This window comes from Vidua chalybeata, chromosome 1, assembly GCF_026979565.1.
Source record: "Vidua chalybeata isolate OUT-0048 chromosome 1, bVidCha1 merged haplotype, whole genome shotgun sequence".
Taxonomy (NCBI): domain Eukaryota; kingdom Metazoa; phylum Chordata; class Aves; order Passeriformes; family Viduidae; genus Vidua; species Vidua chalybeata.
Genome location: NC_071530.1, coordinates 91,527,099 through 91,551,618, shown reverse-complemented (window position 1 = coordinate 91,551,618; position 24,520 = coordinate 91,527,099). Strand labels below are relative to the sequence as shown.

The 24,520-nt window shown below is 37.8% G+C and overlaps 1 protein-coding gene across 1 annotated transcript in view; it reads right to left on the bottom strand.

Moving 5' to 3' along the window:
- GABBR2 (gamma-aminobutyric acid type B receptor subunit 2) overlaps window positions 1–24,520 on the bottom strand; it is a 355,481-nt gene that overhangs the window by 154,329 nt on the left and 176,632 nt on the right. Inside the window, exons 10-12 of the mRNA XM_053941075.1 lie at window positions 6,158–6,238; window positions 2,950–3,100; window positions 2,324–2,456 (exon numbers count right to left, since the gene is read on the bottom strand). Of these exons, the coding sequence (XP_053797050.1) occupies window positions 2,324–2,456; window positions 2,950–3,100; window positions 6,158–6,238 (365 nt within the window). The remainder of the gene's footprint in view (window positions 1–2,323; window positions 2,457–2,949; window positions 3,101–6,157; window positions 6,239–24,520) is intronic.

Sequence of the window (24,520 nt, the reverse complement as noted above, 5' to 3'; positions counted from 1 at the left end):
GGATTTGTTGCATCTATGACTGTAGTATTAATTGCTGACAGAGCTGGGGTTCATAAAACACATCAGTAGCCATGCACAGGAAAACACAATCAGAAATGCTTCTGTACTGGACTGAAAACCTGGAAAGCCAGGACTGAGAAGAAATCTCAGATTCTGCTCTGTTTATACAGCATTTAACTATTAAAAAAAAAAAAAAAAAAAAAGAAAATCTCTGCTTGAGGCATGAGGTGATATTTCTTAATCAAAGTTTGGCTTTAGGACACAGCATTCTACCCCACCCCTTTCTTTTATTGGTCACCTAAGTCAATTAAGTGTTTTGCTCAAGTAAAGATTTATCCTTCTATGGCAGACACATAGACCTAACATAATGTTACAGATACAAATTAGAATAAAGGGGAGAGATATGTAGGATTGGACAAAATAAGCAGACCACAGTTAAATTTTGTTGCATTTAGAAAATGAGACTAGTGATTACATTTTGAGAGGCGGATTAGAGAAAAATCAAAAGAAATGTTCTAGCTCAGAGGCACAAGATTTTGGACATTGGTTCATTTTTCAGAGTTAAGGCTGAGCTGTTTCACATGTAAAACAGGACTCAAATTTATTCTTATTTAGTCTTATATAGCTACATTTGGTTGGAAATCTGTGTCCTAGAACAGCTAGATGCTGATAAGTACCTCTGGTTCCCACTTTCCTTCTGTTCAGCAGTGCATGGCTGCTTCCAGAGGAGGGTTGTAGTCCAGTCATGCAGTGGCCTGCAGCCTGGCAGGGAACTCAGGAGCTCTGGATACAAGCCCCTCAAGATTGAGCAGACTTCAAGACTTAAAAATTGTGTCCCATGCCACTAGATCCTTCTGCAATGGAGGATGAGAAAAGAATGGTGGGGATTGACATCAACAATGGATTCCTAATGGCACTTCTGCTCCATCAGAAGCTATTTCACAAAAAAAGGCATAATTCCTGGGTAAAAAATGGAGTATGTCATCCTCCGCTTCCTATTGGCCCCATTGTATTCACAGAGTTATAGACTAGTTTGTGAGAGGTGAACAGGATCATCCTTTTCTAATCTTTAAAGCATCTCTTTCTACTAGCTGTACTGAGAATTAGAGCTCTAGTTGTAGGAAGACTGGATATTCTTTCCTTCTCCTTTCCTTTGCTCCTAAAGTTTAAGTGTCTGAAATACAGCTGTGTCCATGCCCAGCTAAGGAAGGTAAGACTTTCCTCAGACAATCCTGTATGCTCACCCATAGTATGTCTTCTAGTCCATCTTGGCATGTGCTATGGAATCACCAGTGTTTTGAAATGGTCTAACTGAAAAGATTACAGTGTTTCACTTCTATAAGGATTCTAGCCAGCATGGAGGGCTTCAGTTGACATATTGGGATGTATTTGCATCAACTAGCTTTAGGTATCTAACTTTCATGCTTTGAATTATCCTCTTGAAGTAAAATTCCTCTCTTGCCAGTCATGACATCAGAAATTCAGACTCCTAAAAACAAGTGCTGTGAACTGCAACTTTCTAGAGACATGAAGAAGAATTAAAATAATAGTGAAGGCAGCTCCTGAGTAAGTGTGATATTTTTAGGCAACAGGTCAAGCAGAGTCTTAGAATTTTTTGAGAAGATACTGGATAAATTTAAATGCTGTTTTATACTGATTTTGGAAAGAGTATCCTATCCCTTTCTTTGAAAAGACCTCTGTAAGCCAGAATAAGTGCATTACATTGAACAATTAAGACAAGTTTCTAGATGGACATATTTAATTTGGTTTCAGAGTTGCTTGTTTTGATTTAACTAGACTGTATTCTATATGGATCTAGGCTTGCGAGAATTTATAGCATAGAATGAAAATAGTAGTAGAAGTCTTTGGAGAATCAGCCAAAGCAACTGACTAAAGAGATCTAGACAGGCAGCAGCCATGTAGTTTAAAATAATATGGAATGTATAAAGAAGTAGCTTTACAGGTATTGCAAGTTGTCCTGCTACAAACATAAAAATCATCTTTAGTAAATAATCTTTGTAGATATGATTTCAGAACAAGAATATACATCTACCCTTTCAGTCTGAAGTCAAATCCCAATGCATTTAAAATTTTCTATAATGAACAATAATAATAATAACAACAACAACAACCAACATCCCCATAATGAAGCTTTGTACATGTTTTAGAATTTGGTCCCAGAAAGTATCCCAGGAAAGAACTATGAGAATCAGTGATTTACTGGAATGACACATTCAACTTCTGAACTTTTCCATTTCCATTTTCTGTTTCCTGTAAGACTGAATTCAACTAGAATTGAACTAGAATATATGGAATTACTTACTGTGCAAAGTGTCTCAAATGTCTTTTCGGAGACAAAGGATCCATCAAGACCAAAAAGAAAAATAGATGCATAAGAAAGCATCCCTCCAAGGATAATAAGGTTGTTCATGTAGGGACTGGACATCTTTATTAGTCTATGGACAAAAGGTGATAGTGCATTAAAGAGGAAAATATTACAGCTAGGCTAATAGAGCAATAAAGAAGAGTTTTTTGTAACCAGGCAAAGAGATAACTCTTCTAGTATTCCATGAAATCTAAAGGCATGCACTGTATTTGCTGTTTTATAAAGTTTAGCACTGTTTTAGGTTTTTGAATGCTTAGTAAAAAGACCTCCTCTTTTGCTGATGTATGAATTAGCTAGGGTTAATGTTATTAGCAGTCAAACATAAAATAGAAAAATACACTTTTCAGACAGTATAAAAGAATTTAAATACAGTCTGTTTCAATGTGAATATATTACCCAGTGATTTCAATTAAATAGTTCTAAAATACCACCTTTCCACAGTTTTACATTTTCCTTACATGTATATGTAGGTAGATATATATATATATATATACACAACTGGTTCTACAAACACAGCATTAAATACGAAAGAATTTGTGATAGAAGTAACAAGAATGTCTTACTTCTGATTTCTGTTTTTGATGTTAAAGAACAAGAAAGCACTGGCCATGATCATTCCTAGGATTGTGAGGGCAGAGAGGATGCTGTAGAGAGGCAGGGAGATTTTGCGCAGCTCTTCTTGTATAATTGTTTTGTCCTTCGGAGGCTCAACTCCTAGAATTACATGAAGAAAAAAAAGGCTGAAGCTCAACCAGATGTAGAATTTCTGCAAGAAACTTTGCCTCACCTAAGTACCATACCTTGAATTAGCACAGCTAAGAACTGTGAACCACATCAGTAGCTGATGAAATCGACTTTGACAGACATATGTTAGTCACATTGATTGACATGAAGATTTGCATTTCTGGAGCAGGTAAATATCCTCTTTGGAAGAAAAGATACAACCATACCCCAGTGCAGAACCCCATACATGCTAACTAGCCTCATTTTAAAGTAAATAAACACTAAAATGCATACTTTGAACATAAATTTTACCAGGAGGTCACGCTTTTCTGAAACAATTGACAGAGCAATGAGTAGAAAACAGAAAGCATCATTTCTGTGCCCACTGTTGTTGCCAGAGCAAATTCTAACAGCATGTCTGGAGATAAACCTTAGTGTAGCATCACTGGGACAAGGATTGATGGCCCTGGGGCTGAAATGTGGTCCTGGGCTGTGGGCATGGTGGGTGAAGCCCTGGGAGGAGGGAAGGGAGAGTAGTTGGTGCCCTCAGGATTCTATAGAAAGGAACAATATGGGAAAATGGATAGCAAAAGTTTTAAAGGGACAGATCCACTTTGCAGATGTGGATTTGAATGTCTGAACTTAAAAACTATGTTTAAAGCTGTGTACTTCATTGACAGTCAGCTCCAACTAATTAAAGGCTTCTTGGTTTAATGACGAGAATCACTTTCCAACAACTGCAATAAAGCTCTGCATCCCTGACTTCCCACACTCCATTTCACCTGCTTACTAATTTTCTCCCTGGTGCAGGAGATTGGCAAAAGACCTTTTGCATCACTGTCTTCCTTCAGAAACAGATTTGTGTGCAGTTCCTGAGCCTGTCCTTTCTCATTGGTTCTCTGATGGGGCTGCAAGGGCCACAGGGCTGAGCAGCTCCTTTCACAGCTGCAGAAGTGGAACTATGAGTACCTGACTAGCAGCTGCCATGGCTAAATTTAACATCCACTTTTCTGTCTTGCACCTAAAAGAATATTCAAGAATTTACACAATAAAATAGTTTTACCTTGAAGAGTTAAGTTGAAACTATTCAGACCACGGAAACTTGCTATCCTTTGGCCTTTATGCCCAACTTCTCAGAAAAAAAGAATTGCTTCAGATGATTACAAAAAAGTGGTAGTGAAGGGTCCATTTGTTGATTTAATATTGGAGAAAATTACCTGAGATTTTTCTCTTTTCCTCTATATTACATGTATTTACAGTCCATGGAAATTCATAAAATTAGTCAAGTAGCAAGCCAAAAAAACAATAAAACACATGCCTGAGTTAAAAGAACTAATACTAAAAAATAAAACTTCACCCTACTGTTTCTTCACTCTACAGAGTATATTGATGGTTTGTATTTATTAAATATAAACATACAGTGAGTCTACAAAATTTATTTTCTTGTTTGTGCACAGGCCCTTCAATCCTGTTGCTTCCTGTTGCTGTGGAATTTTATGCAATGGTTTAAATAGGAACATTTTTACTACTCCCTATTTCAAATATTTAAAGTTGTTAGGCTTCTTATACTGATTGGAAGTTAGTGTCCTCCACATTGAATATACAACTGCCTCAATGAAAAGCTAAGATGAGTCAAAGGAAAATATTCACGTTGAGTCATATAATACATCTTAAGACTACAATAAGACAGGTTATGGGTGGAAAGACCACCTTCAGGTGTGGTCAGAACAAGACCTAGCAGTCTTGTCCTGAAAAAAGACTGTACAGAGACTTTCCCCCATCATATACTGTCTGTAAAGGCGAGAAGTTATGAACAAATGCTGTCTCCTGTAACTTGATTCATACTTCATATATTCTCAGGAAATTAATGGAGTGAATTAGTATTAAACCACATCATTAGTTTCTCCTTGAGGTAAAAATAATCTGGTGCTTCCCAGACTTTGGCAACTGGGACAGATTCTGCAGTCTTCCTTTCCAAAGCCTCATTCTCCAGAGACACATGAGAAGCTTGTGTATCTGTGCTCTTTTAAGTCCAGCGAGGGATATCAAAAGGAAAGGTGGAAAGCTCCAGCAGATGGATAAGTAGTCATGAATTAGATCAATGCAATGAAACTCCACCCATGCTCATGCAAACCTTGGGTGTTGGGACATTGGAGAAAGGTGTACTAGAGTACAACAGTATAACAGATTGATGCTCATCCACCTCACCAGTTCCAGGGGAAAACCACACAGAACTCACAAAGCCAACTTCACTTTCTCGCACTGAACTGCACCAGAACAGAGTTTAAGATTAAATCTTAAAATTTAGCTTTGAAAATCATGTATATGCCTATATTCAACAGGAGACACCCTTAAAACTCATTTCAGCTCACACCTGGCTGCCATGACCACAGGCTCTTAAAACCATGGGTATGCTTGCACTCCAGCTGCTTGAGGGCCAAGAAAGTCTCCATGTTATATTTGGAGCAGCATGGGATAAAAAATGGCAGGAAGATACAGCAAGAAATGCTATATGCCTGCTTCTGATCTTCAGAGTGTCGCTGGTCTGAAAACCCTCTCTGGCCCTGTTTCCAATAGGCCATGTTAAAGCCAGCCTTGGTATTTTGAAAATCTACTTTCTAACTACCTAACAGACACCTCCCAAAGGAAATCAACTACCTCCTCCTTGTGTCTGGAAACACAGAACATGAGAGCACCCCTCAAGTGAGATGACCTTGGAGGAGTGGGAAATGGGGATGAAATAGAACATTATTCATTGGTGAAGAACCTCCTTCTTGAAATATCAAAGAACATTTGTGTACACATATAAATTTATTTCGCCCTATCATTGGGATAAAACCCAAGTATACGATATCAAAACACTGTAATTTTCTGTTCAGAATTATATTTTTAAAGCATTTTTCCCTTTCACTTTCTACAGCATTTGATACAGTATCACAGCATTTGATATTAAAAATCCTAAAACAGTTTTTTAAGAGCATACAGTCTTACAAACTACATACAGCTATCCGTGTCACTCCTGTACCTCTTTCCAGTTTTGTCTCCTACCTTGGAACCTGATGCTGTTGTTGATTATTACCAATGTGTCATCCACAGCATTGTATTCTCCCACCTTTACTTCTTTTTGCTCTGCAGAGAAACAAACAACAGTGATTGTTTATGGCAGTTCACACATTCTCAACTATTTAACTGATTTTTTATTTTTTTGACAGTATGTCAAAAGGAAAAGAAATATGAAAGAATAGGGTATGAATAATTAAATCAGAATGTGAGACAGTTAACATCATTAAAAGAAACATTTCTGGTACTTGAAAGAAATTTAAAGCATTTTTTAGAACTCATTTACATAATCAGGAAACTTCTATTGAACACAGTCATCTCCAGCTTAAAGATCACACAGTTTCTTACTGGCTCACACTATGTGGGATATTTTTGCTAGGAGAACACACACAGCTAAATTACACATTCCCCTCCCATTTAAACAACTAGGACATCTTGCTTTGTGAAGTATTTCCCAGGAGAGTCATGGTGGCAGGCTCCAGCCGGTATGGAGCAGACTGGCCAGTTAGCAGATATGCTGGGAATGAAGTCTCTTACTCTGACTGGGAATTAGCAACTCATTAGTACCCTGACTGCAAAACACACTGTGTTACATAATTACAGCCAGCGCACACTTGAGTTTAAATTTTATGTTTAGTCTCATCCGGTATTTTGGGACTGTCTTCACATCTGTGGCCTTCTTGTACCTGACAGAATAAAGTATGCAGATAAAGGAATTTGTTTTGTTTGCTGCCTTGGCCACTGTACCTGGAAATCTGACATGCACTTATCCCACACTTTTGATAACATCTGGCATCAATTATTTCCTGCTATTTTTGTTGAGCTTTAGGTATGGCTTCGAAGTCATCATTTTTACACTAAAACTTTTACATTTTGATGAGACTTACAAACCACAGGCTAAAGATTTAACCATTGGCTAAAGATTTCTTTGAAGAGCTGGCTCAGCAGAGACAAAAATTTCCTTTCCGGCCTCTCTGTCTGGGCACGCACAACCCAATTTACATTTAAATTCCGAGCTCATGACCCTATTTGTGACACTGATTTTGGAAGCTGATGATCTTGAGCTAGATGGCAAATTTGGAAAGACTGAATTTCACCCAACACTCCGCATTAACCTTTCCTCCTTTCTCACTGAAAGTGATTTTGCCGGTTCAGCTTTGCTGAATAGAGCATCTAGCTCCATTTTAGTAAAATCTACAGTCTGACTAATACTAATCTGAGAGCTCACAGGAGGCAAAAGTTTCCTTAACACAAACTACTATTTTTATGTTGTTATATCTATTGTTATATTTTTTAAATTGTCTACAAGAAATTGTAGATTGGACTGCAAATCTGACAGAGGGTCCTAGGCTTTTATTGCATTGAGACCTCCATCAAAAGCTGGAGTCTGCAGTTCTGAAGACTTATTTGCCTTTCCCATGAGTATGATCCACTTGGATGGACCTAAGACTAGTTTGGAATAAAAGTAAAATCACAGTTCACTGTGAAATAGATACACAAATCAATTCTTGACAATCTTAAATAAAATATTCCCAGTAGTCATCTAAAAGCTAAAATGGTTAATGTGAAAACTAGAACCAATCTACTTCCATTTGTATTTGTAGCATGACAGCTGTTACCTGTAGATCTAAAACATCAAAATACAACCTAGAGAGAAGAGAGAAAAGCATCAGGATGTATATTGATATACAGTGGGCATATTAGACACCAGATAGTCCACAGCATCTCCTGACAGCAAAAGGGGACGACACACACCTTAGTGTTGGTCTAGCCCCAGCTTCACAGCAACAGGCTAAAGCCTCACAGCTCTGATGAACTTAGAAGGGAAATGAGCAATTGCTCTGCAACCATTTCTGTATGGAGAATTTACTGGGACTAGATGAGATGTGGGAAGCACATAACAGGTGGAGAAACATGTACAAAAAGCAGTGTAAATCTGTAGCCTGATTACAGTGCTGCAGTTAAGGAAGTTTTTCTGTGATTATTTAATTTTCTTTTCAACACTTATAAATTCTTACATGGTTTCCTTCATAGGTGAAGTAGCACTGAGAATGTGCCTGTCCTGTAACTAGCTAGCCTGGGTACCAGGAGCTAGCCCTTGTAGGAATGGAGCTCAGTATTCAGGGAAATAAGCTTCCACGGCAGCCTGAAGAGCAAGATTTTTGGACTTAGAAACCCAAAAATGTGGGGAAAAAAAACCCCATATTTACTACCAGGAAAACACATGATCAATGCCTTGTCCCTTACAAACTGGAAAGGACAGTTCATAGAGGACATGCCACACTTAATTGAAGTCAAGAAGAGCCATAAAGATATTCAGTATCTTAAAGTAGTGACAACTGTGGAAATTAGTCTGTGAGGGAAATAAAACATACTTTTATTGAGAGGAAGGATATACTTCCGATTTTATAGTGTGATTACAGGGGTGCTGAGGGGGAGACACAAAAAGGTTTTTTGTGATTTTTTTTGTTCTCACAGCAAGGACAACTATAGCTGCTGGTTTTTCAGATCCCCAACCACAAGTGCTGATCAGTGACAAAACCACTTCCAAATATTAATTAAAGGAAGGAAGGAGACAGGACTGTGGCTCTCTTTGCACAGGTCAAAACAGTAAGGATGGGACTGCAGGCCCACTTTTCTATATGCCATTCCCTTCACTTGCCTTTGGAAATTCTGAATTATTTAAGCTAGTATAGTATTTGTATAATGTAGCTCATATCTGTCAAACCTCTGAGTGTTAACAACAAAAGGACAGGAGAGAGTAGAACTCCTTCAAAGAAACACCAACAAAGTGATTTTCAGAATATTCAGAATATGACATTGGCTTCTTTCTGTAGTGCTTCTATTATTTTTAACTATATCTTTCTGTAAACATAATAGAGATATTGTATTGAAACTCACAGTAAAATGCAGAAGAAAAATGTGAGGGAAAATGTACTGGGGTTGTGAGATAATGTTTGTCAGTACCATGACAGGAGCTGAGAAATTTCAGAACTTGAATCTGAAGCTGTTCTTTCACAGAGGGACAAAAAAGTATAAAAACTAACCAACCCAGATAAAACTGGCCCAGAAAAATGTGACTGTGAATTATGCATATAATTCTCACAGAATTATAAATAGTCCTTATTGTTAATTAATTGTCACAGAATAGATTACTTATATGGTCAAGATGAAAGCCTTCTGCCAACAAAGAATGAGATACTCTTAAAGGTATACTGAAATGTTTTTCTCTACATATTTTATTACAGAATTTTATAGCACACTTTAAGCAACTCCACACAAATTGACTCAATACCACCTAATTAATTAGCTCACATTTCACAAAGTTAGTACAGAGGATTTTCAAGAGCATATCAGGTAGTTACATGTTCTCATTGAATAAAAGCAAAAAAAAGTCCTGCAACTGATACCAGCTGAATGAAACAAACTTACCAAAATGCATAGCAGTATTATGATTGCCAGTTTGACTATTATCCACTTACACTGAGAATTTCCAGATGAGACTATTCTTAGATTCTTAGTTTCAGTTCCTTTCACTATATGTCGTAATTTCTATTTTCACCACATTTTTGTAACTGTACTTATTCACACCTCACGAAGACAGTTTCTGCTGAGAGTTTTTAAGGTTGAGAGAAATTCACTTGCAATGCATAAGATATGGGATGGATGGATTGCCTTTATTTTCCTCTATGTAGACAATGCTGTCTAGCTTTCAGTGACACTGTATCTAATAACACTCTCAATGTTAAGCTAATAGCTTAGCTAACTAATAACTAAGCTAATAGCACCCTCAGTTATGTCAATCTGACTGCAAATAACCCTCACGGTGATGCAGTTAAGCCAGCATAAAAATGTTTATGTCAGTATAAGCACCAGTACAGTTTATGCTTATAAAGGCCCCTCTGGAAAACTACCGTATCCTAAAAAGTTTCAAAAATATGTATATTGATATGTGTATCCATTCGTGAACTCCCATATGTCTGCTTGGATATACTCATGTAGAAACTATGTCTGGGCTACCATAAAGCCAAATTACATGTCTGTGCTAACATCATTGCAATGCCCAAACCACATGGCTCCAAATGAAGATTAAGGATTTCAAAGCTCATAATAGCTTACCCTAGCTTGACACAACTAAGAACACTGCTATGTCACTGCAGCTCTTTATGAACTTAGAATTCCATGCAAACTACAAAGAAAAAATATAAGCAAATGATGAGTATTGACTTTCCAACAAATATGAAGTAAATTGTAAAGTAAATTTAATAAACTTAGCATGGACTATTCTCCAGATAACTAAGAGTCACAGAGGTTTCTCATCTAGAGGACACACAGTATGCTTGATTTAGAAGCAGCAGAGAAAATAGTATTACATATAGCTGAAAGCCTAAAAAGTACCTAGGTCATAGTTTGTTCTGAAAAACCATGCCTGCAAAAGGTGTTGCCTCCATGACTCCTCCTTGAAAAGCTTTTCAAAAAATTTTTATATAGCCTCTCCTGCTTGTCCACACAGTAAATAACCACTGTACTCCCTTAAACCTTCCTGTGACATCAGTTTAACAATCCTTTCTGCCACTGGCTTCCAGATGCCCCTTTTGCTTAACCATCCTCATCAGTGGGAGTGATTAGATGCTTAACCTTTTAGAAAATCTTACTGCATAATCAGCACTCAGTGGCCTCTCAGGAACCAATATTATTAAACCTTGTCCTACAAAAGAGACATTTAGTTTCTGAGCATTATTCCTTATTCATGCATCACAGCTCAACAGGACTGCTGGCAGCTATAGGGCATACTTAGTCATCAGATCTCAGAAGAATTTTGGAAAAGTGTTTGCCAACAGGTGAAACTAAGTATGGTCCATATGCATCTGAAATACTTGAAGAAAAGAATGGCTCTAAAACTTGGAAAGATTTTCTGGTGGTTCCAGCTGGGGTAAAGTTATTTTATTCACAGTGGCTAGTACAAGGCTGTGATCTAGATTTCTGCTGGACACAGAGTTGATAATACAGAGATCTGTTCTTGCTGAGCAGGGCTTGCGCAGAGTCAAGAACTTTCTCCTTTTCATACTGACACGTTGTCAAGGGGCTGGAGGTGAATGGGAGCTTGGGGTGAAACACAGCTGGGACAGGTGATCTCTACTGACCAAAGGGATATTTCAGGCCATATAGCTTCATGTTCAGGATATAAAGTGGGGGAAGAAGGAGGATCCCCTTGTCACTTGGAATGACAGCATGTGTCTTCCCAAGTAAACATTACATGTGATGGGGTTGTGCTCTCCTGGAAATAGCTGAACAGCTGCCTACCCATGGGACGTGGTGAATGAATTCCTTGTTTTGCTTTGCTTGAGTGCATGGCTTCTGCTTTTCCTATTAAACTGTCTTTATGTCAGCCCCTGAGTTCTATGCTTTTACCCTGCCAATTCTCTCCTTGGTCCTGCTGGTGTAGGAGTGACCAAGTGGCTCTGTGGGGCTTAGCTGCTGACTGGGGTTAAACCATGACAGATTTTAATCTCAAATTTCAAATCAATCTCCTAGACATGAATGAAAAACCATGCCACTGCACAAGTACTCACACATTCAAAGACACATCTGACTTGTCTTAAAGCTCACCACCATTAGCAAGCTATTGGCATCTCGTTGATAGGTTCAGTGCAGAGAGTGAAGGGTGCTCTGGCACATTACATTATGGTGCCCTGAAGATTGTCTCTTTCCAATTTAGCTTCTGCTCACACTCTCTTTTAAAGAATGAGTGCTTTTCTTTAACACTTTACACTGCCAGTCACCTAGCAATCATTTGTCACTGACGGGTCTTAGGTCTTCTTTCTCATTCCCTCTATTGCCTCCTGGGAAGGCTCCTAAAGAGATTATGTGCTGCACTGAGCAACAGCAATCCTGTGGCCAAGAGTGTTCGAGAGCAAGTCATGGGAAAGAAGACTGGCCAAACACAAACAGTGAAAAACTTAAGCTGGAGGCTGCAAACTGATGCCAAAGCTGAGAACACTTCCCATGTTTCAATAAATCCTGTGCAAATTGCCTGCAAAGTCTCTGCTAACCTGCCCTACCTGTCTCACTCGTTTTGAAAGATGTTTCATGAAATAGCAATCTACCAAATAACTGGAAATGCTGTCGCAAATGCCTTAACAATACTGAATGAAGCTAAGTGTCAGGAAAGCTAATTTCCTTCAGAATAAATACAGAAACATTTCATGTTGTGGATCATGCAGAAAGTCTTAGCAAATTAATGCAATCTTAACTTTCATAATATATCCTTGTCAGACAGGACTGAGAAGCTTTTCAGTTATCCTTATCACATATCAGCAATAACCAACACCAGTTGAAAGTTTCCAATTAAAAAAAAAGAATCACAATAGAAGCTTATAAATAATGAATGAGCAAAACCTTTTCATTCACTTGCAGGCAACCATTTCTTTGTTTAAAGACAAAAATGCTGAGATTAAGAATCACAGTTCAAATAAGGAAGAAAATGTCAGGTCAGATAGAAGATTATTCTTCAGCAGAGGCTGCCAGAAAAGAAAGACTCAAGGAAGAAAAGCATGTTACCTTTGCAAGGATTTGAATTGTGACAGTTTTTACCCTTGTAATTAGAGTTTTAAAATTTGTTTTGCTCTAAGAAATACTACTTTCATCTTTAACTGCTGCATAGCTATTTCCTTCACTTAAAGTTTTATTTATGTATTTTATTTATGAAATCCTAGATTTCATTGCTTTGGAAACATATAGACACAGCATACAAGAAATCTTGAGTTACGAAAGCAGTGTATATAGTGAGTGGTAATTACTCCTTATAGCCAGTTCTCTGGCTGTAAATCTTTCAGTCATCCATAAAGCAAAACAGACAGAAAGGTCAGACCACACAAAGGCCACAGGGTATCTTTAGAGTGAGGATGAAAGCTAAGGAGTCTTAACCCTGGGTGTATTTCACTATGTTAGTAATAGTATTTTGCCAAAAGGACACAGCAAGCAAGTAAGCAAGTACTACATAAAATATAATTAAGTAACCTGAACTCATAAAAGGATCTAGTAATTTTGTAACCCAAGAGGATTCTTCTATAAAAATTTCAAGAACTTGTATTTTTATGAGCTTTCAAAAATTATTTTTACTGATTCTTTTTAAACTTTGTTTTCACCTTCCTTATTATACTTCTGTCTCTTACTTGGTTTTTAGACTGACTTCTAGCACTGAATAGAAATTTAGTAATATAGTTCATATGGATTTAACACTTAAAATATTAGGTTTTTATATATTATCAAAGAAAAAGCTAGATAATGAAATAAAAAAAATAAAGACTGTTTTAAAAACAATTATATCTTTAAACATGAATTGTTAACACCATCATTATATCTTTCATTCAGGAAATTGAGAGAGGTATAAACAAATATAAAGAAATGAAGGCAGATCATCCATGAAGCATAAAAACAATTGTGATGAAGCAAGTGAACAGAGAGTACATTAATTCTTCTGAAGAGAAGCTCCTGTTTCTTAGGATGCTTAATAAAATCCTTAATAGTTTGAAATGAGGTTGTACATGAAATCACACCTTTTCTTGGATTTAATAATTGTAGCATAAAATCTTGCCTGATAACACACTGTATAACCAGAAACATATGTCAGTAATTTGAATCAACTCTAGTAAGTAAGTTAAAAGATAAAAATATATATTCAAGTGGATCTGGTATGATTATATTCTAGGATACATGGATATGCAATGACTGCAATATCTTAGTCTAGCCAAGGGTTTTTCTGTTCTGCTGTTCATTGTCTTTTATTATTTGATTAACTTTTCAGAGAATGCAAATCCTCATCATTCTGGGAGTTTATTTGCCAAAATAAATTATTCTTTAAAGTCAAGTGGTGTAATTATACATGTCTTATTTAATATTAATATTAATATTTATCTAAATGTAGCATGGTCTACAGAAATTGATATTTATACCATTTATCATTCTGAGTTACTTCCTGGCAGGGTCCAAACCTAGCAGGCTTTTCTTGACTCAGAATTTATGATGGGAAATAACATTGTACATATAAAACTACAGGCAGCAATCATGAGAAGACATTTGCTCTACTAAAAAATGATAACTTCATTACTTGTTGTGTCATACACTAGTCCATTTTCTGCAGGGGCGTGTGAGCAAATCAGCCTGTGCAAGCTTGGGCTGACTTCCCAGGAGAACTCCCAGGAGCTTCCCAGGTTGGAAAGGCCATCCAGGCAGTGACAGGTTTGGACATGGAAGCCACTGATCAGCAGAGAAGCCCCCCTGGCAGCAGCCCAGGGCACAGCAGCAGCTCCATCTGTCAGAGTCTCTCCGGGAGAGGGACAACTGAAGGCAGGACCATGCAGGGTATGGAGGTGGCAGTGAGAGAGGCGGTGGCTATGTTTTCTTGCCTCCTGAGCTTGATTTCAGAGCATTGAAATGTCAGCGATCGTGAGGCAGAATTCAAAATACACCACGACACTGCACTCATTCAAAGGTAAGGGGCAGCAAACCACAGGAGTGCAGTGCACCCATTTCAAAAATCTATGGTGTTGCCAAAGAAACCCAAGATGACAGAGCATTAGTGTATCCACATCTTTTATCCAAGAATAAATGCAATTATTATGTCCCTGGTGTCCTGCAAACTCAGTCTGAATAGGCACAGTGTGCACTATCAGGATAGTCTTGCAAAAGAAAGATTTGAATCATTATCAAATTACCAGATTATTTTTTTTTCAATTAAGCCAACAGTCACTCATCAATTTAAATCAAATCCACCAAGCAGTGTCATTTATAGAGGAAAAAACTGGGAATAGCACTGCTGTCAGTCTTTCCTGACTTACCAGAGAAAAGTACACATGCAACTGAAAAATGCAAGACACCCAAGACAGTGACCTAATCCCAGTTTCCATCTGCTAACTCAGCATTTAAGCTTTCCATACAAACATGACAGATGATGTGATAGAGGCTATCCTGACAGGAAAGACAGGGTCCCCAGGGACCTGGATGACCCTGACTCCAGCCCAGCTACATACTCTGACTGAATCAGAAAGGAGATCAAGGTGACCTTTTCCTCCTTTGGTATGCTTAATATTCTAGCATTTCATTTGATTTTCTTGCGCACACCCAAAAGAAATGTTTTGCTGCAGCTACCTAAGCCCTTTACTTATGTAACTGAAATTCTAAATTCAGCGTGTAATATCAATTCTTTTTTTTGCAGTAGACGAAACAAATTTAAAAACCCACGTCAGTTACTTAGAAAGTCTGATGTGCTTACCTTTTCCCAGAGAGGCTTTTCTTGTCAGTGTGGTGATGCACAGCGTAACAGTTTGACAGTAGCCTTGGTGTGGGGACAGCTTCAGCTGACCTGCACATGTCTGCTAAGTCTCTGCCACTGTGTTTACAGTGGCTGCTCAGACGTACAGGATGAGCTGCAGGATGCAGTTCTCCTTTTGAGGGCAGGTTAGCCCTTGCTAACTTAAATGATAACCAAACCTAAGTGCACAACATGTCAGAAATAAAAATGTCTCCCAGAGCAGAAGATACGTGCTTGACCAAAGGATCACACCAGCAATCACGCCTCCCAGCAAGGCTGTTTTCCCTTCACTTAGCAAAGCATGCCTGCTTTCTGGTGATCTCACACCATGCAGGGAAGAAACATAAACTCCATTTTGGCACATTTGGATGCATACCTGTGATTATATGATTAGGGCCTTCCCTTGCCTTCTGTCAGGGCTGTGTTCCCCCTCCCCTGGCAGAGGAAGGCTCAGCATGCTGAGCAGCCTCCCAGATGGCTGTGCCTGCTCTGCTCCAGCTGAGAGGCCCTAAAACAAGATGCTCTATCTTCTTCCTTATGTACTGCATCCTTAACCTTTTACAGAGTTAAGAGGGTGTTATTTAAAGGTTGTAGTTTCACAGTTACCAAGCCTGAAAACGGAGGAGAGCAGCAGCTGCTGTGCATATTATGTGTGTTAGATCGCAGCTACTCAAGTCCTTGAATAACCATTCTTGCCATTACACCAGGTGGCCTGTGAAAACACTGTAGCTCATGAAGAGCATTCTTCATGATTCAGGGTCAAACCCAAAGAATTCCCACTGTCCTCATCCTAAGATACAAAACAAGGGAGTTGAGGCAGTGCTGAACACATTCATACAAATTGCAAATTCTATGCTCTTTCCTGTCTTATGATTTGTACAGCAGCCACCAAAGTTTTTTTCCTGTACAAGAAATGCAGTTTTGAGTTATCCAGGCTGGTTTATTCCAAATACTTTATTCAGGACTTGTAGGGGAATAATTCAGGAAAAGCTTTAGAGCAACAAAAAGCCCACTTGTGCTATAACCTGCAACTACAAGTGAACCCTTACTGAGATATAGAAGAGACTACAAAGGCCCCCAAGTAGCAAATACCACCCCCATGATCATTGTTTCAGTTTCTGCTGCTGAGATGAACAAGACAGCTGTCTCTCAAAGAGCCATCAAAAGCCAGAGACATTGAGACTTTGCAGCTCTAGCCTTCCCCTGACAATCAGCTCCCCATGCAAAAGTCACATGGGATCGCAGATTGGATTTCCTGTTCCTCAGGGAGGTACGCTCTATTCCCATAAGGGACAGGATTGTCACTGCTACAATTAGGGACTGCACTCTAGAGAGTGAGATCAAGAAGTGTTACACAATGCCAGGATGCCTGTCTAACCCAAGAATTGCATGATTCTTTGAGTGAGGAAAGTGTGTGCCTGGCTGCAAATTTCAGTGTTTTAGAATCATAGGAAGGATCCTTAAAGATCATCTAGTTTCCAACCCCCCTGCTATGGGCAGACATGCATTTTACAAGTAGCCATGGCTGCTGGGAAATTCCTCTTCAAAGTCTATTTTTCTTGTCTGTCCCCATGAGGCCACCTGAGAAGTCTGGAAAGTTTGGGTTACTCACTAGGAGGAGGGATGCTGTGAGAGTGTAAAGATGTGTGAGAGACCCAGAGCCTGGGGCACTGGCAGAGAGGTGCAGGTGGTGAGGCTGTGAAGCCCCATGACCTCAAGCACTGGAAGAGGAGAAAAAATGGCCATGCCCCACTCAGTTCTCACAGACTTTAAGAGACAGATCCAGAAGATGGAACACACTCACGAGAGGCTGCTGTCTACAAAAGAAGTGGGGGTTTCAAACAACAGCATTTGAAATGTTTTGTGTAGCAGCCTGCCCAACAGATCCTTACAAGGATATTTCTCACTTTATAGATTTCCATTTTATGCTTTTTCATTTTTTATGTAAATATATGTGAATTGTACATCATCATGAGACCAAAGCAGTTTTGAAACATAAGATGATGGGCAATTCAGAATTTAGCCCACCCTGATCCACACCTTTCATATTGATAGAATTTTTTGACTTCCACCATATCCTACCAGTACATTTTAGTAGGATGAAGTCTAGTCTTGAATTACAAGATTACAAAATTTATCATCACTACTATTTAATTATTTTTCATTTTAAAATCTAAAGATGTTAAAAGTTACAGGGGGAAAAACCCCTCAAAAATAATAATCTTTGCAAAAGAAAACTTATTAAGGAAACTACTTTGGTTTGGTCAGATTTGGGGTTTGTTTTACCTGTAAGCTGATCCTATATTCAAGACAAAGAAACAACTCCAACTGGAACTGGCTAAAAGTCAATAACTCCTTTTTCCTGCTGCTTCAGCAAACCTCCACTTGTTTTAACCAATTTTGAGTAATCTCTTTGTACTAATCCACTGGAAAAAAAAGTAAAAAGGAGGAGAAAGGTCCAACAGTGATTTCCTTTTCGCACTAATTAGGAACAACGTGTTTTACTAAGATCAGAGAAATTGGTGTAGAAGACTGTCTAAGACACAAAGAACAGTTTTAAAGTGAAACTCATTGATTTTATCTTTAATGATCGCTTTAAAAATTTTCTTAAAATATGGTATACATCATTGTTGTGCTGTTTCATTTTAAATTCTGATTTATGTTTCCTTTTATTTCTTCATCTGGAGTTTGAATAGCTACAGGAAGCAGACTAGCATTAAGAGAAAAAGCCTTCCATGGAAAGCTACAGCCATTAAAATATAATTACTCCAAATAATAAAGGATTTAATAATTAATATAGAGCAGTTATATAATACACCTGACAGACAGCTCTGGAATAAAGTTTTGTGGCAAAGCACAACCAGAGCACAAAAGTGTTTATCCAGAAACGTAGCATTGTATTTGTGTGTAACATTAAATACACTTCTCTAAGAGTTTCCAGAATTAAAACTGATACTTCAGGTACTAAGAGAAAACAATTTGACAAAATACTCCTAGTTTCAGAGAATCTATTCTGCTCAGAAAATTGATAGCATACAGCAACATTGTCTTGTTAGGACAGGATTTATGCCTGTAGGAGTGAAATACAATATAAGGGAAAAATCCTCGCAAAGCTGATTAAAACTAGAAAAGCAGAAGTATGCATTTTTTTCCCCTCATGTATAAATATTGCAGTATGAGAGTGAAGAATGATAGAAATTTTTTTAATGATTTGGGCATAAAATATTAGATTAAATAACCTCCACAAAATGCATAAAACTTTGGAAAACTGCTGTATAAAGCAGATGTAATCATTTTTTCATTACAAGTGGCATCAAAAGACAAAAATTGTAGTGCTTTAAATGAGATGGATTAGCGTCTAACTGGTCTAATAAAACTTTTTGCCTTTTGCCTAAGACAATGTTAAAATTATAGGTGAAGAAAGCTGAAGCTAGTTTGGAGTATGAGAGGAAGCAGAATTTTGGAAGAAAGTAAGGCTAAAACAGTTGAAAAATATTTTAAAAAGCTTTTCCCTGAAACTGATAGTAAAGTCTTAGTATAAGCTACAAAAAGTAAGTTACAAAAGTCAGTTGTCCCATTAACTTTATTTCTGACGAGTCTCAAAGTCAAACCCACAATGATTAAAGTGTGAGAATGGGTTTTAAATCCTACCTGAAGTGAGTGAGTACACAGTGCATATGCATCTGAATAACTGTTACCAGTCTCTTGATATTTACAGCATTTGGTGGAAATTTAAGTCATAGAACGAATCAAAAAGAAGAAAAAAAAAAGACTGTGACAGAATGATAATCTGTTGATAACACATCTGTTGATGTGTTTTATGTAGCTACATACCTGACCATAAATCTTCAACTACCTAAATTTTAAGAATCTCAGTACAAAACTGTGTTAAAAAAAAGTACTTAGGCACAAGTTTTGTATCTTCACAGTCTTATAAACAATTCCTTCTTCTGCAATAGCATATACAGATTCATGGAAACTATCAATGCAAGTCAAGTGCTCTTACTGCTTTTCAGTAAAAGATGTAAAAATGTTCTCTTGCTTCCCTTTGTTTTGGATAGGTACAGAAAAAAATCTATCACAAGTCTCTTGTTTCTAGATTTAAGTAACTTTGATTTAAACAAGAACAATGGGATGTAAGACAATAAAGGTCAAAACTCATGAGCAAGCAGCAGCCACAAACATATGAAACACATCTGACATAAGAAATCACACTTCTTGTGTGAGAGCAGTCCCTGGATCTTCACCTGCATATTTGGAAATCTGGCACCCTCAAATTCCAGCTACAATCTTTTCCTTATTCCTGATGCCCTCCTCACCTCAATGATCTTACCATCTGGCTTCCTAGAAGGGACAGAGATGTCCTGGCCATGGTCCTGGTAGAACCAGTACCAGGAAAAAGAAGAGACAACAGAGGGGCCAGGATTTACAGCTCATATTGCAGAGCTCTTGCTAAGGTTTGCCTTGGGTTTAAGCTTACCCTGCTTAAATCACTTTTTCACTTAACCAGATCATGTTATTCCTCACTGCAGCAGTACCATGAGTGAACATGGGGGAAAACACAGCTGCTGAACAGAACGGTGCTTGTGTTGCATCTTCCTCTGCACTGGCCTAGCTGCAAGAGGAGTTGCTGGCTCCTTTTCAATCACACCATTGAGGGGAGAGCACTGGTGTTTGGCAGCACCTCTGTTTTCCATGTGCAGCACCAACTTGCTTTGCCTTTGCTCTGCAGAATTATTCCTGGCATGCACCAGTGGATATATTCCTAGAAATGGAAGTTTCTAGGTTAAATGGAAAATATTCTATAACTCACTCATGTATCCTATTCATGGACTGTTTCTGCAGGTGGTTTTCAACCCTGAGCTGTAAAGGATCAGATTACTACAGTTCAATAGGGAAAGAAATTCTCACTTCTGCAACAGGTATTGAGACCATGACAACCTGCTGCATCACTCGAGTTGTTTCATCCCTGTGCAGAATGCCTGCATTCTTGCAGATTTTGAAGCTGCTGTTTTTTTCAAAGGTAGCACGCCATGGGTTTTCTGGTATTGTATGTGTATGTGGGAGGCACAGTGGAGCTACCATGAAAACTTCACGGACTCTTCTGGACTAGCCACTAATGACAGTCCTTTCCTGATCATGTTCCTACCCTGAAAATACTGAATTTTTTCACAGCTTTGACACATACCCCTTTGACACCCCACCCCTTCAACATACCAAAAATACTTTGCAAGACCAGGACAACTGACAGAAGAGACCAGAGAGAGACCAGAGAGCAGGCTGACGCAGGTACAGCTGTAGGACACACAGCTCAGTGGCCAGGTCATACTGGTGAGCCTAGTGAACAGCAGCAAAGGTGGTGGGAGGCACAGAGAAATGATGGCAGGACACAGACACAGCCTCGTTGTGCTTCATTGCCAAAAAGTTATAGCATGCAATGCTGGAGAGATAAGAGCCCTGAGAGACAGCCATGTTTATCCTTAATGCTTGCATACCTCCAAAAGAAATATTATGTACAGAGCTTTTTACCTATTGTTAAGCCCCTAATCTCGTATCTAAGTTTCTTAAAACATCAAGAATTTTGGGCATTTCTCTACCATTCCAAAGTTTTTCAGAAGAGGTTCAAACAAAGAGTTACAGGTATCATTCAGTTAGGTCCAATTCAAAAGTGGCAATTCATCAGTAGAACAGCAATAACTACTCAGATTGAGATTTTTGTTTATAAAACTGTCCTCTGAGTTCCCTGATTTTACATATGAAAATCAAGTAATGAAAATATACACTGACACTGCATTTGTGATAACATATAATTTTTTTTTTTTTGATTTGTGAATAGATGTTCTCAGACGTACTATTTTAATTTCCTTCAGTGGGGCTTTCCATGTCTTAGGAGATTTTTACTGGATATGCTGTAAAACCTCTGTGGATGGCAGAGAATTGCATTCAATTGAAAACAAATGCTAAATCTATCATAATCTAACTTGTGCATCGTCTGTGTCCTTCAATAGCTGATACTGGTTTTGTGAAAACCCACTCACTGACTTTAGTAAGAGAAATTGGGTAAATCTGTTTTGAAGAGGTCCAATTTCCTGCTCCTCTTTTCTTAATAAAAACCTCCTTTGCACCCCATAGAAACCTTTAGTTGAGCTTAAACATAAAATTACCTGCTCTCTGATACCCAGTAATATGCTTCTAAATCATCTAATTCCCATCCACTTGAAAATAAAAATTATTCTATACCTTGACCTAGCCTAGAGTGTAATTTAACAATCAAGAAAGCACTATACACATAATTTGAAGTGGTGAAAAACCATCTGAATTTCTTTGCTTCTTACATGAGACATTTTCTTAGAGGAACTGTGTATGACTAATTTAGATCTACATCAGAAAGCAAATAGGCCTATTGAAAATAAAGTTGAACAGAATTATCACAATAAATCTGTGTAAGAGCATACCAGATAAGATACTATTTTTCTAAAATTATATTGCTATAGCTTTTATAGGAAATAAAGTAGTTTTATAGTAAACAAAATAGTAAATAAAATAAATGTTTAAAACCAGTTTTAAAAGAACTGTCTCCCAATTAAATTATTATTTTTGTTAGTATTTAATTTTTCGTGGAAACAAATAATGATTTAATGAAATCAAATTATAAGTTTAAATACTGCATGCATGATTTTTTCTTACTACAAAATAAATTTATCTTGCAATTTCATTGATTACCAAGCAAAACCAACACATGTAAAATATAACTTCTGAAATATTTAATCTCTTTCTCAGATGTTAATCAGGATTACTACATATAGCAAAATTCAGTAAATGTTACTAAATATTTTTTAAAAAGAAAAGTTTAAAATTATATACTTATAACCAAACAGCATTTAGTTTTTGGGTTTTTTCTATTTGTTTGGTTGGTTTGCTTCTCTAGAGATGTGGTTGTTAAAATATTCCGTGTTGGTAACAAATGTATTAAGAGGGAGAGACACAGGAATCTCTCTGAGGTGACTAGATCCAGACTGTCTTTCTGCACAGAACAGGCACAAGGGGACACAGGCAGTCACAGCAATTAGTGAGGTGCCTCAGGAAGCCCACAAAGTGTCCAAAACCCAGGTACAGCACTAACAATTTCTGTGCTTCTAAAATTCACTCTAAAACTGACCCCACCAGCCTGAGGTGACACATCCCACAAGACTGCTGAAGATGTAAGGCACTACACACAAGAAAGTCACAGCTTTTCACAGGCTGTTGGGTCACCAACTCAGCCACCTTGGTTCAGCCATCATAAGTGCACAAATTATCAGACCATTATATATTTAAAAAAATTAATTTGCTTAATTTTTGGAAGCAAATTGTTATCCCCAATCGGCCTTAAATTCAGCCTAAAGGGTGAAAAATTTGGATGAATAGTTCCATTCACAGTTTACCATACAGAGGGTAAGAGGTGCAAGAAAGCCTGGTGTTGAGAACCCCAGTGAGAGATGCCTGGTTTCTGGATGGGGTACTGCTGGGCATTCACCATGATTTGCATGTACAAGAAAACTTTATGCACAAGGCAGTATAAGTTAGGATGGTATAAGTTAGTCTCCTTTTCCCCCTTGTCCTACAGAAATAAGTAATTCATAGTGATATACTGACCAGTTCTAGGAACTGAGGAACTAGTCTTCAGATTTGCTGTGCTGTCCAAATTATTGCGCTAGGGAGAAATCTAAAATTAATTTAATCTCAATTTGCATTACTAAAAAATGCAGTTTGGGCTTTTTCAGCTTTCTCAGCAAGGATTCTCATATTTTCAGATTTAATTTTGTTTGATTTATTCTTCAGCAGCACCAAATTATTTTTGTGAGATCTACATCCAGTAAAAAATGACTGTCTGAACTTGATTATTTAAACACTATTATATGGGAAGTGACTGACAATTTTAAACCTACAGAAGAAGCAACTGGGTAGTGCTTAATTTAACTTATTGCCACAGTTAATTCCTCCCTTTTAGAGCCACTACACTATTTATTAGTTAGAAGATGATTTGGTGGGATTCCTCTGTCCAAACGTCTTGTGGGTATGGTGTATATCGCAGCTACCTTGTCCGGGGTCTCTGTCAAGAAGCTGAGGAAGATAGGCACTTCTTATAGAGCATGATTTGCTTGATTTCCTATAGACACATACCAAAGGATAAGATTTAGTTTCATTCTGGAACTGTCTGCATCTTTCTTTAAGGTGGTTCAAGACAACTTGCCCAGATGCAAATATTTGGGTAAGTTTGAATTTTCATGGATATCACACGTGACACAGGTTTCATCTTCTGAGATGGCCTCCTTACAAATAAAAGGTGAAGGAAAACCAACACAGAACTAATAAATTATTCCCTTCTTATATAATGATTTAGCACACCTAGTAGCATAGCTTTTGAGAGAGTTGAAGGACAAATGTTTGAAAGAAAGATTTTCAAAGAGACTACTAAAGAAAACAATGCCTGCTCACAAAGAATAATCTTGCTGTCACTTATGCTGGTACAAGCGTACAAGAGTACAGCACACAAACAAACACTGAGCTCAGCCACAGATGACTCCTGTTGCACTGATATATTTGGGCTTAAGATTTTTCTTGATATTTCCTACCATTTAACTAGTTTAAGCTAATTATTTACCTTTTCCTGTTAATAAAGTAATTCAAAGGTGTTCAAATATAAGTTAAGGAATTTCCATTTCTATTTCCACTTGTGTTAGCCATGGGATTAAATGACCTAGGCACCAAGGTCAAAAACAAATATGGACATAATTAATAGTGTAGATATATTCTAGATCTGACCCAATACTTTTTAATGACAAGAAAGAGGAATTTCCCCTAGCCCCACTCAGCCTCCTAGATCAGTAACAGGAACATTCCTCTGAGATACATCAAATAAGAGTTTCAGTTCCCTCTCAGAAACACCTGGATGACAGATCCAAAATCAGTTCTCCCCCAGTTTAGATTAATGTCCCAGCTTCTAGATTGTAATTTTTCTCTTTCATTGTGGTAAACTAATATTTAGTTATTTATAC